Source organism: Ptychodera flava, unplaced genomic scaffold (assembly GCF_041260155.1).
Source record: "Ptychodera flava strain L36383 unplaced genomic scaffold, AS_Pfla_20210202 Scaffold_28__1_contigs__length_4768798_pilon, whole genome shotgun sequence".
NCBI lineage: Eukaryota > Metazoa > Hemichordata > Enteropneusta > Ptychoderidae > Ptychodera > Ptychodera flava.
This window is the reverse complement of record NW_027248350.1, coordinates 918,960-933,819: the sequence shown is the minus strand read 5'-3', so window position 1 is coordinate 933,819 and position 14,860 is coordinate 918,960. Positions and strand designations below refer to the sequence as shown.

The 14,860-nt window shown below is 36.7% G+C and overlaps 1 protein-coding gene across 1 annotated transcript; it reads left to right on the top strand.

The window, feature by feature from the left end:
- The first annotated feature begins 6,300 nt into the window (after nt 1–6,300).
- LOC139126948 (uncharacterized) lies at nt 6,301–11,907 on the top strand. Its single transcript, XM_070692869.1, has one exon. The coding sequence runs from the start codon at nt 6,301–6,303 to the stop codon at nt 11,905–11,907; it is 5,607 nt and encodes a 1,868-aa protein (XP_070548970.1).
- The last annotated feature ends 2,953 nt before the right edge of the window (nt 11,908–14,860 follow it).

Genomic DNA, 14,860 nt, shown 5'->3' with positions numbered 1-14,860 from the left:
GAGTCTCCAATTTGGAGCTGACCCGGACTGACTACAGTCGGTGCAGAGTGCATCTTGAACGGCTAGAGTAGCGTGTCTGATTTTGAATAATGTTGACAAAGCATTTTAGTGGTATCGTTAAATTTATGATGTCCACGATGTGAACATTCGCAGTATTTTTGTAATCGCCGAACTTGGGAAGCAACGTGCCACGTTTTCTCAAACTTAACACGATATTCGATACATATTGTGCGTGGCCGGCGGCCGTGGATCTCAAAATGGCGATGATGTGGTGTGATACTAACTCACTGATCGTTTCGGCCGCTCCATTTCCGGCCCGAGTCGTTTCGGGACCGCAGGCCAAAACGTTTCGTCATCCTTGTTTCGATTTTTTCCCAGCAAATGCTGTGTATATATGTAGAGTAAACGTAAACATGTAGAACTCGTTTCAAAAACTGCTGTCTAAATATAGGGTTAGGGTTTTCAGTGACGTTACGTACATGACACAGTGGGAAATCACTACCCTACCCTGTCTTACATTTCCCTTGATAAAAAAAATAAGCAAGCATGAAACACCGAATTAATTTGCATAGATGTTGTTTAGTAAATCTCAGAAAATGTAGAAAAAAATTGTTGTGGCATTTTCCGTCATTACGCAGTTATGGCACGTTAAACTTGAAACTCCGGCGGTTGCGGCGTCTTGAGTGCCGATACTAGCACAGGTCAAATATCCTGTAACGGGCCCCACGTTTTCCGTACGGCATTTTTATGGTGGTTTTAGAATTGCCAGATTCAGAATTGTAATTACTTGGTAAGATTCAGAATTGTAATTACTTGGCATATGAAGATGACATTGGTGACAAAAAGCCGTACTTTATCGAAGAAATGTTCAATTTCCAAAATCAATATACAGGGAAAAATATGAATTAGGGTCACTGCGGGGCCAAAGGCCCCCCATTTTGTTTCATATTAGCGTGTCACTTTTCGCCGCACATACGTCGTGTACGCGTACAGTGAGTCAAATCCGCCTTTGACGCTATGTATTACATTTCGCCAAATTTCCACGCTGCACAGCTTAATATTGATTGAAGAGTTGCAGATTCAATTTCCTTATATGTTGACCTTTCCATTATGATATTTTGGCAATAATTTCATGAAGGAATTATGAAAATACATATGTGATAATTATTCATATGCAAAAATAGGTGAAAACACAGTCAACAGCCAAACGATCGTTAACTCGTCATTTCATAAAAATAAGAGGGAAACTCAAAAAAGTAAAACGATAGAGTTTTAGTTAACCTTCATGAGATGTGCTATTTCAAATATGGTAAGAAATTACCGCGAAATGAAAAAGTTAAACCAATGGGTTTTTTCAGATATATTTTTCATTTTACGACGCGGCGAATAAGCTTGATTTCCCGTAGAAAACAATGGCGTGTAATATACCGAACAGATTGCACACTTCTCGTCGGTTCAAATTCCTCAATTTTGAACGAATAATGATGAAAATTGACATGGTGATCCTTTGATTAATATACAAAATTCCTATCGTTTTAGATTTTTGAATTTTTTCACGAAAATTGTTTTATTTGAATTTTATTTATTCCGATCACTGAAATATACTGTTGCCGTCAATGATTTGGCGAGCTGACGGCGTGTATTATGCAGAACACGGGCCTTAAATTGACGCATTTTTATCAGTACGCGTCTCGTAAGATGTACAGACCAAATGCATGTCATGTTGTTGTAATTTATACCAAATTTTGGCGAAAATCAACGATGGAAATTCCAGTAAATTTGAAAAATAACACAGAACGGAGGCGAACGGGCGCAGACTCTCCACTGTAATCGTGCAGTGAACGTTATCGATCGATATCCTTTTATCGGAAATTGATACATTGTTGTCGTGCTCACTCGCAGGTCATATTCAGCTCACAATGGCGCGAAACTTGCAAAGAGCGCCAAAATGTGAACGCATCGCCAAAACTGTAAAAAAGTGTCGACGATTCAATCTAAGTACAAGAAACCAACTGATACGTTGATTTTATGCTATCTAAGTCAATATATAGGGGTTATGTGGACATATTAATGATTTGACCTCGACACATGAACCCGTACGCCAGCAGATTTCGATCGATATTCTATTGAAAATAAATTGATACAATGTTCGCTGTCGTCACTAGCAACCGGCCGAAAGCGCTATCAGGTAGAACATATGCTTCGCGGAATACGAAACATTCAGGCATACGTTCGTCCCGCAGTGGGTAGCCCAACGTACGATGTGTGCATCTCATGTTGTGTGCATGTTCCCGGCTATGGCCTCGCGCCACGCTAGAACACAATGTAAAGTATGCGTGCTTTAGTGGCGATTCTAAATCTACCTTCAGTTTTGTGAACAAAAATGACGAAATACAGTTAGTGATATACTAAAATTTTGAAGTTTGCTAGCACTTGTATGTTCTTAAGATCACATAGAAGTTGGTATACAGAAAATTGACTGAAGTCCACTTGATGCTGCCTTATCACCTCTGAGGGCATTTTCTGAATGAATTATAGTACAGAGTCTTTTCTCGCATATGTTAATTGTTCATAATAAATAATTTGATTTGATTTTAATTGTATAAAGATCACTTCAAAGGAAGAAGTTATGGTGTGGCAATAATTTGTATTTTTATTGTAACATTTGGTAACATGAGTTCAATCCGATGGTGTCTCTGATACCTCAAAGCATCTCTCAGACAGATGAGAAGTTTTGTAATTCACAATACATGTACTAAAAGTGTTCACAACGTAAGCAATGCCAATGAACCATTTACAAATCACAGTTGTTAATGAATTATATCCAGTATTCTAATTTTCATGAATTATGTGTGACAAGCCATGTGTTAAATATGTACACCAGTGATGTTCATGTTCATGTCTGAAATAATCCCTTTTCATTTCTTTTTCAGATACGAAAGAAGAAGTTTGTTAGTGCCTGGGTCACTAACGGTACTCGTGCGGAGTACTCCCAATTTGGGAATTGAGCAGAGGTTGGAACGCATAACCATCCTAGCTGCTGGCCTGAATATAGGCCATCATAGAACCAAAATACAAAATACTTACAGGAATATTCAATACGGAATCTAATACTAGAAGCACAAATACGATATCATATACAGACCTTGAACATACCTGATATATACTCGTGCGGAGTACTCCCACTCGAAGTGTGTGTTTGGGAATTTAGCAGAGGTTGGAAAGCATAACCATCCTAGCTGCTGGCCTTAACATAGGCCATTATAGAACCACAATACAGAATACTTACAGGAATATTCAATACAGAAGCTGATACTAGAATCACAAAGACAATACCTATTTACAGAACTTGAACATGACTTACAGAACTTGAACATAACTGATATACTGTAGTTAAACGGCATACTAATCAGTGGACTTCTACAATAGCGAACTATTGGTAGCAGAATATTGCCCTTTGAAGTTACAAGAAATTGTACTAATTTGAAACAAAAACTACTGGCTTTGAAACAATTTAGTTTCCAAAGTATATTTAAAGATACTTTGCTAAACAAACCTTTTCTCAATTTGTAGATTCATAAACCTGTTACACTGTTGAACACTTCCTATTCTAACCACCTCAATTACGCAAACATTTTTTTGTGTGATACTTTCAGCACCAAACTTCAAAGGGATATCTCATTTTGTGAGTCCAATAAACCAAGTATTATGGACATCTCTCTGCAACAGTACCGACTTGCAATAGGTGGTTTCCATAGTGTACACTTCAAACAGGAATTTAAAATGGCCAGATTCATGTACTTTTCTCTGAGCTGGATCATTCAAATTTATTTATGTAACCATTATTTGAAGCAGCTTCTCATGTTAGGTGGTGACATTGAAACAAATCCAGGTCCTGTCTTTCCAACCACAGTACTTTCATATCCCACCAAGAGAGTAATTACAGGTAATTTCCATCAAGGTTCCTTTAAGTATTTATTAAGTGCAACTGGCACCAGCACATGTATGACTAACAGTCTGGTAGCATTGGCTTACTCTCAGATTCTTGGAATGCCAGACTGGAACAGTGCAGTTATTGATTCAATCCTTGATATGGGCAAAGCATTGTATGATAAAGTATACCCAACAGAAACAGTAAAGATTCATGCCCGTATTTACAGGTAACAGATTTGAATGTTAACTTCAGACTGAAATGTCAGTATTTCACTTGCAATCCATGCTTTTCCCTGTTTGGATACCTTGGTGATTCTGTCAGCCCTGATAACATTGTACACAAATTAGACAATGCACTCCAAACTGCCTTTGAAATTTCTTCACAAGCAATTCTGATTATTGAGCAATATGGGATGGCGTTATTTAAAATGAATGGTCAATTCCATGTGTTTGATTCCCACAGTAGAAATGATAAAGGGTACGCACATTCTGATGGCCATGCAGTTTTAGTTACTGTTGATTCGATTGCTGACCTTTGTAAACATCTACAACATTTAGTTTGTGCATTGACAGAAAAGCCCTTAAAACTGTACAATTTGAAATCACCCCGTGTTACTCTACACACCACAAAACACATGTCACAATTTCTATGACTTGCCTGATGAATGTAGTATTAATACTTCAGCATTCCCATCTCATATCAACTCAGATGATTTGAAAAGCAATAAGCGTAAGAGTACTCTAGAAGAGAGAGAACCTACAAAATTCATAAAAACCTGTCAACCTTCAACCCCAAAAGTAGAAACTGAAACAAGGATCACTACCTCAGTAACTGATGATGACTATTGCCATATCACTTCTGAAACTGTAACATCAAAGTACACCTACAACCCAACTGATTTCACATGGCAAACTGCAAAAGCATCATTATTTCAGATCACTCCACCGAAGTATGCTGTTCATTTTCAAGGCCAAGGTTTTCCACTGGGAGTTCCATTGACGAAAGATCTGATTGGTGATGGTAATTGCTTTTTCAGAGCTATCTCATATTTAGTTGCTGGAAATGAAAAATATCATGGTCTGATAAGATTAAAGATAGTTGAACATTTGAAAGGGAATAAATTCAAATTTGAAAAGATACTACGAACTCAAGGACAAACTATTGAACAATATTTGCTACAAAGTGAGATTGCCAAGCTTGGCAAATATGCTAGTGAAGTAGAAATTGTTGCCACATCCCATTTTCTGAATACAAACATTTACACATACATGATTGACAAACGCTGGCTGAAGTATTCTGGCCAAATGGTTGACCCTCATATTGGTGTTGAGAAAAAATCAATCTATTTGCAACACTGCAATGCCAATCATTACCAAGTTGTCACACAGATCAGAGATCATAAATCAAACACCCTTCAAAACTACTTTACATCACAAAAAGTGCTCCAAGATCAACATATGCTAAGTCAAAAGACAACATGTACCCAAAGAAAACTATCGAAAAGGGAAAAGCAGCAGTTGAGAAAACAGAATGCAAGGACAAGGATGAGTGTCATCAGACAAGGCAGATCAGAATTAGACAGAGAGAACACCAAAGAACAGGATAGAATCAGAAAGTTGAAGGACAGAAAATTCAAAAAAGAAGCAGGTAAAGAAAAGCAAATGGACAGACTTAGAAAACATAAAGAGCGAAGACACAAAACAGAACTTGCCAAAGAGACAGATAAACAACAAAACAAAGTTAGAATGAGAAGTGCAAGAATTAATAGAACAGAACTTGCCAAGGAGATAGATAAACAACAAAACAAAGTTAGAATGAGGACTGAAAGAATTAATAGAACAGAACTTGCCAAGGAGAAAGATAAACAACAAAACAAAGTTAGAATGAGGAGTGCAAGAATTAATAGAACAGAACTTGCCAAGGAGATAGATAAACAACAAAACAAAGTTAGAAAGAGAACTGAAAGAATTAATAGAACAGAACTTGCCAAGGAGAAAGATAAACAACAAAACAAAGTTAGAAAGAGAACTGAAAGAATTAATAGAACAGAACTGACCAAGGAGAAAGATAAACAACAAAACAAAGTTAGAATGAGGAGTGAAAGAATTAATAGAACAGAACTTGCCAAGGAGAAAGATAAACAACAAAACAAAGTTAGAATGAGGACTGAAAGAAGCAATAGAACAGAACTTGCCAAGGAGAAAGATAAACAACAAAACAAAGTTAGAAAGAGGACTGAAAGAATTAATAGAACAGAACTTGCCAAGGAGAAAGATAAACAACAAAACAAAGTTAGAATGAGGAGTGCAAGAATTAATAGAACAGAACTTGCCAAGGAGAAAGATAAACAACAAAACAAAGTTAGAATGAGGAGTGCAAGAATTAATAGAACAGAACTTGCCAAGGAGAAAGATAAACAACAAAACAAAGTTAGAATGAGGACTGAAAGAATTAATAGAACAGAACTTGCCAAGGACAAAGATAATCAGAGAAACAAAGTTAGAATAAGGACTGAAAGAATTAATAGAACAGAACTGGCCAAGGAGAAAGATAAGCAACAAAACAAAGTTAGAATGAGGACTGAGAGAAGCAATAGAACAGAAAACCAAAAGCATTTCGAACAGGAATGTGACAAGGCGAGAAAGAAACTAAGGAGATTTATGTGTAATGATGAACGACAGAAATCATTACTTGACTTTCAATCCAATGCATCAACTTGTCATCCAGCATTTGAAATTATTTTAGATGAATTTTTCCAAGCTATAAGATCAGGCCCAACATACTCATGCAATTGTTGCAATAGGTTCATGTATAAGTCTGCAGTAATTTGTTATAAGGTAGAGAATTATTCACAAACAGATACAAATTTAGTACAACAATGTGTACGAAACCATAAATCAAATGGCAGTCTGTGGCTTTGTAAAACATGCCATCGGTCTCTACAATCAAATCGTATGCCTGCACAGGCTGTTGCAAATAACCTTGAAGTTGAGCCAATACTGAAACAGTTATCATTTCTTTGTCAGTTAGAGAGCCAGTTGATTACCAGAATTATACCATTCATGAAGATTGTTGCTTTGCCTACTGGTGGTCAACATGGTCTCCGTGGTCAAGTTGTACTTGTACCATCTAACATACAGAAAACTGCTACAACTTTGCCAAGACAGACATCAGAGTCCCAAATAATAGCTTTAAGCTTAAAACGACGGTTATCAGATAAATATTCCGTGAAAAAACAATATATACGTCCCCACAATGTTAATGAAGCTTTAGAATACTTGAAAAAGAATAATCCATTGTATAAAAATGTGATTACAAACAGTCAATGGACTGATAACAGTCAGATGGAAAATCCAGAATTGTGGAAAGCAACCACTGAAGCTGAATTGACAAGTATGACATGTAAGCAAAGTAACACTGATGATAAAATAAAAACAAATGCAAGAAGTATAAATATTCAACCACAGCAGTTATCAAAACTACAAAACCATGATGCTGATATTATAGTAGATTCAGAAGAGGAAGTCGATGATGATAATCCTGATCATGTGAAAATGGAACTTAGTTTAAAGAAAACTATTAATTCATCAACATGCCTTTACCCAAAGGAGGGTCCAAATGTCAAAACAAATCAAATATTACACCTTGCACCTGGGGAAGGACAAAGACCAACACATGTCTTTTATGAAAAAGACTGGGAAGCAATGACATTTCCGACACTGTTTCCATCAGGAACTAACACATTCACTGAAGAAAGAGATGTAAGAATCACTGTTAAAAAGTACATTAATGCAAGGTTACTTTCAAATGACCCACGATTTGCAGAAAGTACTGAATATACTTTTCAGTGTTTACACTGGGCAGAAATGGTTGATGTAAAGAATAGCATCACTATGCAACTCAAAAAAACAAGAATGGGGGATTTAAATGTTGCTAAGTTGAAGAATCCTGACAATGTTAGATTAATGTTGAAAAATGATGAATTGTTTGCATCCTTTAAAAAAATCCGTGGCACACCCCAATATTGGAAAGAGATGCAACAAGACATGATTGCAAAGATAAGACAGTTTGGACCATACACATTTTTCTTGTCTGGCAGTGCTGCTGACTTCCATTGGCCTGAATTGGTACAAGTAATTGCAACACAGTATGGTGAACACTTTACATTAGAGGAGATAGAGCAAATGACCTGGCAGACAAAACGCAATTGGATAGCCAGAAATCCTGTAACAGCAGCCAGACATATTGATTATATATTTGGAAAGGTATGGAGAAACATTATCTTAAGTGGTATACATCCCATTGGTCAAATTCTCAATTATGATATCAGAAAGGAAATGCAAAGTAGAGGCACTGAACATTTCCATGCTGCTGTTCATGTCCTAAATGCACCAATCCTGGATAAAGATACTGATGAAGATGTCATATCATTTATAGACAAATATATCTCATGTGCTATTCCTGACAAAGACACTGATCCAGTACTTCATGACCTAGTCATATCACGTCAAACACACCATCATACCAGAACTTGTAAAAAGAGAAAAGGCCTAGAATGTAGATTCCACTTTAAAAAACCACCATCACCAGAAACTCTTATTGCTAGAAAAGACACATCAAAGGAAGCAATTTCAGAAGCTAAAAAGATCATGACAAAAGTTATGAAAACTTTAGAAAAAAGTCAACCAGAGATTACTTTGAGTGAGTTGCTCAAAGAGGCAAATGTTTCTGAAACAGACTATCATTCAGTATTAACTTTGTCACTAAAACGCACATCAGTCATTTTAAAACGAAAGCCATCAGAGACCAGTATCAATCCATACAATCCATACATACTCAAGGCTCTACGAGCCAACATGGATATACAGTACATAACTGATGTTTGGGCCTGCATTGCATACATTACTTCATACATGTGTAAACCAGAAAGGGAAATGTCAGAGCTTATGAGAAATGCAGTCAAAGAAGCAAACACTACAACAGACAAACTTAAATGTATTGGCAATACTTTTTTACGGTGTCGAGAAGTGTCACAACATGAAGCAATAGCAAGGTTGGTAGGTTTACCACTGAGACAGACAAACACAACAGTTCAATATGTACCAACAGGATATGAAGCAGAAAGAACAAGAATGTTAAAGAGTGTGTCAGAACTTGATGAAATGGATGATGATAATGAAAGTGTCTATGTACCAAGCATTCTAGATAAATACGCAGCCAGGCCATACCAGTTGGATGACCTGTCTCTGGCTGAGTTTGCATCAATGTACAGTACTTCATATGCACAAAAGTCTGATTTTGATGATTCTGTAGATAACACCTTTGACCACCATGATGATGCACAAAGTGCACAAAACACAAAGCCTAAATTAAGTACAAAGTTGCAGCTCCTGCAAGGGCTTGGATGGATATATAAACGACAAAAGGAAATTGTAATTCGATACTATTATGTCTCAAAGCAAAAGGATTCAGAAAAATATTACCATAGATTACTTATCTTATACCTTCCTTGGCGAAAGGAATCACAACTGAAACTTAACAACAGCTATGAAGCAAAGTTTGTACAAGTGCATGACACTATCCAGGATACAATAAAGAAATTTGAACCATGTAATGATGAGGTTCAAGATGCATATGAAAATGCACCAGATCCTGATGACATTGATGAAGAACTATGGGATTCAGTAGCACCACCAGAGGCTGAACAATGTAGAGACAGACAGATATCTGATGATGCAGAGTATGATTTATTAGACCCATCAAACCTAGATGAAGACCAAGTTTCTGTTGACCCAATCAATGTTCCCACGTCAATGAATTCTAAACGTTCACTGACATTACAGGCAAAGATACTAGCTGATGTAAAATATTACAAGATAGTGCAAAGTCTAAATGACCAACAGAGAAGGATACATGATTTTATCTTTTCATGGTGCACTTCATATAGAATATCAAGTATCCTAGGCAATTCACTACCTGATCCCTTTTATGTCTTCCTTACTGGCGGTGCAGGAGTAGGTAAAAGCCATGCAGTTCATGCCATTTTCCAAAGTGCAATTCGCCAGCTACGTCGTGAGGGTGAAAGTCCAGACACACCTACTATAATTTTGACAGCATCAACAGGTAAAGCAGCAGTGAACATTGGTGGAACAACTCTACACAGTGCATTTCATATCCCTTGCAAAAAACATGGTGAATCAAGTGAATATCATAAACCAGCTGCCCAAATTTTGAACTCATTAAGAGCCAAATATGCAGCATTGAAGATAATAATAATTGATGAAATATCAATGGTTGGTGCCCAAACATTATCAACACTTAATTTGATATTACAAGACATCTTTGAAAACAACAGTCCATTTGGTGGTGTTTCTATACTGGCTGTTGGTGACTTATTACAGTTAAACCCAGTTGGTGATAGGCCAGTATTTCAGATATCAAACAAAAAGGACCTCAGCATTTTGGCAGGATCTCTATGGCAGAGACTCTTCAAAGTACATGAATTACATGAAATTGTGAGACAGCAAAGTGATCCTGAATTTGCAAATATGCTATCCAGACTACGATTAGGTCAACACACTAAAACTGATATGGAGCAATTAAAAAGTCTTGAAACTAACTCTCACCTCCCAGCGAACTGTGTTTCTTTATTTTTAACAAATAGAGAAGTAGAGGAATATAATGAAAAACAACTGAAAAGTCTTTGTTTAACAGTGCTGACAATTCCAGCAGAAGACACCACAAAGGACTTGCATACATCGAGAGCAAAGGTCATTGTCACTTCTAAAAGTCCGCATGAGACAGCTGGTCTACGAGATGAAATAAAAATTGCTGTAGGTGCCAGATATATGCATACAAAAAACACAGACCTGTCAGATGGCCTTGTCAATGGAGCTACTGGTGAAATTACTCATATAGAAATTGACCAACGTAATCCAATGAAAGGAATAATTTATGTGAAATTTGACTCAACTGCCACAGTCAAAGAAGCTAAAAAACAAAGCAAATACCCTGACTCTGTACCTATCACTGCTGTGACTGACACATTTTCATACTCGGAAAACGCTCGTTCAATCAAAGTTGAAAGAACTCAATATCCAGGGACACTTGCATGGGGAATGACTGTACATAAAGCTCAAGGAAGTACATATGAATACATGATTGGCAATATGAATTCCACATGTTCCCCCAAACCAGGGCAAATGTATACAATGTTCAGTCGTGTTAAATCAAGATCAGGGTTACAACTGATAGGATTTGATGAAACCAAGATCAAAGTAAACAAGTCTGCTTTGTCAGAGATGGAAAGATTACAGCAGACCATGCAACTGAAGTATAAATGGCCAATTGAAACAGAATTTCCAAATCACCACTACCTAGCTATTGGCCTTATCAACATTAGATCCTTGAAATCCCATCATTTAGACTTGAAAACACATCCATTCACCCAACATCTGGACATAATTTGTCTCACTGAAACACACGTAACAGATCCTCGTCAATACGGACTACCCAAAATGACAGTCTTTTCAGTCCCATCACAGCATGGTTGTGCAATCTACAGTACCAAACCAGTGAAACAAAATTTCACATTTGCTGGTCTTATTGAAACTGTTGCTATTATAACAGATAAAACATTGATTGTTTGTCTGTACATTCCACCAAACAGACCATGGATGGTAGTAAAGGAAAACCTTGTACAGTTGCTCAATGAATGTACAACCATTATGAAACACAACAACTGCGACACAATTATTGTTACTGGTGACTTTAACATTGACCTGAATAACCCCAATGAAAAATTGACACAGCTCATACATGACAACAATTTACATCAGCTCATTACAGAATCTACACACAACCTAGCAGGCATTCTAGACCTTGTCATTACAAATCATAATAATACAAGTCACTTTTCATACCCTGTCTACTTTACAGATCATCACTTTGTCATTACATATTTACACAACTGAATATGGTGCTGCTTTACAGACTGAAAATATCAAATCACAACACAAATATTAAAGAAACATACCCAACATAGACAAAGCAGGCCACAGTATTGTCAGTATCACTGCTGTCAATAGTTTCAACATTCAATAACCAAGTTGGGACTATGTCATTGACAATGACTTTTCTATGGTAAACTTCGTTGTCTAGAGATGAAAATTAATGGGGTGGCAGGATGAAAAGGTAAAAAATTTCCACTGACTGACAAGTATACACATAACTTAGATTTCACCAATCAAAACAATCCATTTAAGAAATTTGCATACTGATATTTTTAAATTTAATCCTGGCTTTAAACCCTTCAAAGCTGACATAAACTTGTGTACAGAACATTACAAATGCACACAAATTTACCTCCAACTAGTTTTGCTCTATTACTTGAACATCTGACCACTCAGTTAAAACTCCTTCCAGGGGCAATTCAACATTAATATCCAGAACACCAACACTCGATCTCTTAAAATCAGAATAACACCAGTGGTCTCGGACAGATTCCAATAATGGACCCTGAAAATGGGGTCCTCCAGTTATTGGGAAAAGTGGTCTCCCAATAACATCTGGCAGGATTCAGTCTTTGAACTGCCAGCGTGAAGACCAGGCAGCCAACTTGATGACCATCCATGGAAACAAATATTTCCTCCTTTCTGACTACACATCATTCCCTGATATTGTATGGACATCAAGTTCAATGGTAAGTCGAATGTCATGTCCATAGACTTGCACTACTGTCTAGATCTACAGTCTGTAACAGGGTACATAATGTGACTTATTCAGCAACGTTTATGTTGCATCGGTCTACCAGTAGTCCTACTTATGACATTTTGACCATGCCTTGCACTTCACCCCTTCAGATATAGATCCAATTACACGACACACCATTGTGCTGAAACTGGCAAAGAAACAACATCCAGACAAACACATTACACTTTGATAAATTGCCTGGAACACTTGTTCAATTCAACAGTTGAACCATTATTTACTGTACTACAAACTCATTCTTTGCCATAAAGCCCCATCTGTATTGCAGAATTTTTAATCATATATAGACCCATTTTTTGAACAGGACTCTATCCTCTCTGAGGACTGGTCGTCAAAGTACCCATGAATAAGTGGGGACTGTGTCATCAACGATGACTTGTTTATAATGGAACAAAAATCTTTGGAACTATTGGAGGCTGCATCAAGTACTTGGTTTCTGATTGCTTTCTGGTATTCTTCTTTGGCTTTCTTAAAAGTGTTTTTTAAAATACTTTAATATCCAAATATGCCGACAAAGCTATAGCTGAAATGTTTTTTTTTCTGAAATACTTCAATTTCTGGTACATTTCTTTTTTTACATTCAGACATGGTTCATGAAACCAGGTCTGTTGGTTTTGTGGGTTTTTATTGCAATGGGAACGGCCATCAGAAGCCGCTGTCTTTAAAGCCTCATTCAAATTTGCAATTACATCGCTGGTGTTTGAAATGCGTCTCGTCTGGCTCTTTGTAACAATACCTGAACCTCAGCAGATTCCAGCTTTTGTCGGAATGAAGTGCTACATTTTTCTGACCAACCGTACGATACGTTATTGATCCCCGTATTCGCAGCTTGTTTTCGAATATTCTGTATGAGGATTGTCTAACCAGCTAGATGACAGGTGAGAGGGAAATGATCCGGCTCAGCCCTTGGAATGATATTGAAATAATTAACATAATGAAGGAGATCAGAAGACGCAATGACATAATCAACTATGCTGCAAACCATTGTTAGTCACGCATGTTACATTTCCAGCTTTGTCATCGTACATTCTACCATTTAAAATATGCACTTCAAAGCCCTTGCATATTTGCAAAAGAGACTTTCCAGCTTCATTTATAACTTTGTCTTTCGAATTACGTGGAAAAATGAAAGTTATCTGCTTGATAGTCTATAAACTCAAGAGGTAGATAGTCTGTAGAACCGTTAATGATAAAATCATCCTGTGACCCTATTCTTGTTTTGAAATTGCCATATAGTACAATGAATGCATTGCGTTGGGAAGAACGAATTTTAATAAGCTGTTCTTAGAGCATTTTAAAGTTTTTGATGTGTCACTTGGTTTACAGTAACAAACACCAAAAACATCAAATTAATAACATCAAATTACTTAAACTGGATTGTTGACAATGATTACAGATGTATTTATTGTCCATCAAATAGAAAATAAATTTGAGCCATTGACTAAAAACACATTTGCTTGTTACACTCACCACACTTGTACTTAGTATTTGGAGTGTACACCTATGTACAATACATGATAAAAAGTTTGGACTCCGTAGGTCAACAGTGCATCTTTAATGTATGAGACTAAATAAGCTTACCCCTCAAGCATGTATAGGCCAAAAACAATATTTAATTTGAATTACGTAGTGCAGGGAAGGAAATACAATATGGTGAAAAGCAAACTAAATATAAAAACTGAATATACAATTTATATGGAAATGTTGTTTTACAGTCATGAGTATCTGGTGTGTGCCAAGTGACAAATATTAAAATTGGACAGTATCATCCTGACCACAGTTTGTCGGTACAAAATATTATACTATTCACGATAGTTATACAACATAGCTTGCATTTTGTTCACAGTAGAACTGAGTTTTACATGTAAGATAACTTTCTCGTAAACTGTAAATTCTGGCTTCTGGCAGCTCAAAAGTCGCAATACTACATTTTTGATATGATGCGGAGTGACACATATGCAATATGCACACATATGCAATATGCAGTGACAGTCGATATATTCATAGTAAGAGTCTACTATATTCAAGCATAGTGATGTTGACAACTACATGCATGCCAGTGCACGATTTCAAGTAGCCACGAGGAAATTCTAATGGTCTTTTAGTGGAAATATAGGTATTAAACAACAGTGAAACAAACGATATTAGTTATCGTGA